The 1,947-nt window shown below is 44.5% G+C and overlaps 1 protein-coding gene across 1 annotated transcript; it reads left to right on the forward strand.

Annotated features, from left to right (window-relative positions):
* The first annotated feature begins 1,380 nt into the window (after positions 1–1,380).
* Positions 1,381–1,710, forward strand: LOC119815717 (60S ribosomal protein L36a-like). The gene has a single exon (XM_038331993.1). It carries the CDS (start codon positions 1,390–1,392, stop codon positions 1,708–1,710), a length of 321 nt encoding a protein of 106 aa, XP_038187921.1. The 5' UTR covers positions 1,381–1,389.
* Positions 1,711–1,947: the final 237 nt, after the last annotated feature.

Raw genomic sequence — 1,947 nt, forward strand, 5'->3', positions numbered from 1 at the left:
GAAGGCTGACAATGGCAAGCCCAGCTAGGCTGCCGCCCTGAGCGGGCTTGTGGAAGACATCTCTAGGAGAATGTGCAGCATCTCTCCATGCAGTTTTTTACCTTCTCAGTTGTGTGGAAGTTCCTTCGCTCACAGAAAATGCAAACTGGATCCCAGGGTGAGGGCCTTTCTGCGTCTCCTCATCCTACGGTCTTTCCATCCCTCCACAGCCCCTGAGGCCGCCTCTGAGGACAGGGAAGGGCGAGCTTTGTCCTCCCAAAGACTCCAGGGGTTGGGGAACACAGATAAGAATATTCTGTTAGGAGTGTCACCCTGGCAGAGGAAAACCCTACCAATGGGCCACAAACAGAAAGAGCCCTGTCAACATTTGGGGATTCAATTCCAAGATGATCAAAAAGTACACTGAGTTAACAAAGCTGTTTTCTTTTCTTTGTTTTCAGTTTTTCAAGACAGAGTTTCTCTATGTAACAGCTCTGGCTGTCCTGGAACTCACATTGTAGGCCAGGCTGGTCTCGAACTCACAGAGATCTGCCTGCCTCTACCGCCCGAGTGCTGGGACTAAAGGCATGCACCACCATTGCCTGCTGTTTTCAGATCACCAACAGTAATTGTGCAATAAGTATTTTACACTACAATTATTTAATTATTCTGTGTGTGGGTGAATGCATGCCACACACAGCACTGGGGTGGGGGTCAAAGGGCAGCTTGCCAGAGTGTGTCTTTTCCTCCTATCGTGGGTCCTGGGGATCGAGTTCAGGTCATCCATCAGGCTTGGTGGCGAGTACCTTGACCCACGGAGCCATCTTGGCTACCCCACGCAATATATTTTGGATACATAAATTTATAAACATCACCAGATATTAAGTAGCGCAATGACCATGAAAACTGCAATAAATAGGAAGTGTTTTGTATGAATTAAGTTATATAAAAGTAATAAAAACATAAGAAGAAGAACAAATTCAAAACTGAATAGAAATAAATTCTTTTTGAATGTTTCTACATTTTTTACTGAACAAACCAATTAGCTTGTGTGGAGCAGATAATAAGCCAATCAGATCAATATAAACACGACCAAGCGTCCAGTGTTAAAAATCCGTCTGGTAGGCTGGCAACAGTGATTCAGCTAAACTCTCTGTCACACCAGTGTGTGGCTCCTTACAGAGCTGGCTTCATCCTCCCGTGGCGGCTTTCCTAGAGCTGTCCCTGCCTCGGTCACCAGTCTTCGTCTGAATCCATCAAGCAATACGACAATTCTGTTTTGGTTTCTCGGTCAAGAATCATATGACTGTAAAAGCCTTGTGGGGAAACAGGGGCAAGAAGCCGAGTCAAGAATATGATGCCCAGGTTGCTGACCTTCCTTCTTTCTGTGCCGATATCGCACCCGCCAACATGGTGAACATTCCTAAGACCCGCCGGACATTCTGTAAGAAATGTGGCAAGCACCAACCCCACAAAGTGACCCAGTACAAGAAGGGCAAAGATTCTTTGTATGCCCAGGGAAAGCGGCGTTATGACAGGAAACAGAGTGGCTATGGTGGGCAGACTAAGCCTATTTTCCGCAAAAAGGTGAAAACTACAAAGAAGATTGTGCTGAGACTGGAATGTGTGGAGCCCAACTGCAGATCGAAGAGGATGCTGGCTATTAAGAGATGCAAGCATTTTGAACTGGGAGGTGATAAGAAGAGAAAGGGCCAAGTGATCCAGTTCTAAGCTGATCTTGTTATGAAGACAATAAAATCATGAGCTTTCACTCAAAAAAAAAAAAAAGAATATGATGCCCATGATGGGGAACAGAAATAAAATTTTAAACAAGAAAAAAATTTTATAATTTTTATGAAGAGGGAGAGAAATAATGGCCTTGAGGATTGAGGACTTAAGCATTTGGGAGAATTTTGAAACAGAATCTCTTATAGCCCAGGCTGGCCTTGAATTCACTATATAGTCAAT

Source organism: Arvicola amphibius, chromosome 5 (genome assembly GCF_903992535.2).
Source record: "Arvicola amphibius chromosome 5, mArvAmp1.2, whole genome shotgun sequence".
NCBI classification, from domain to species: Eukaryota; Metazoa; Chordata; class Mammalia; order Rodentia; family Cricetidae; genus Arvicola; species Arvicola amphibius.

Bases quoted from the DNA above. Each gene is read 5' to 3' on its own strand.
- LOC119815717 (XM_038331993.1), top strand. From the start codon at position 1,390: ATGGTGAACATTCCTAAGACCCGCCGGACATTCTGTAAGAAATGTGGC.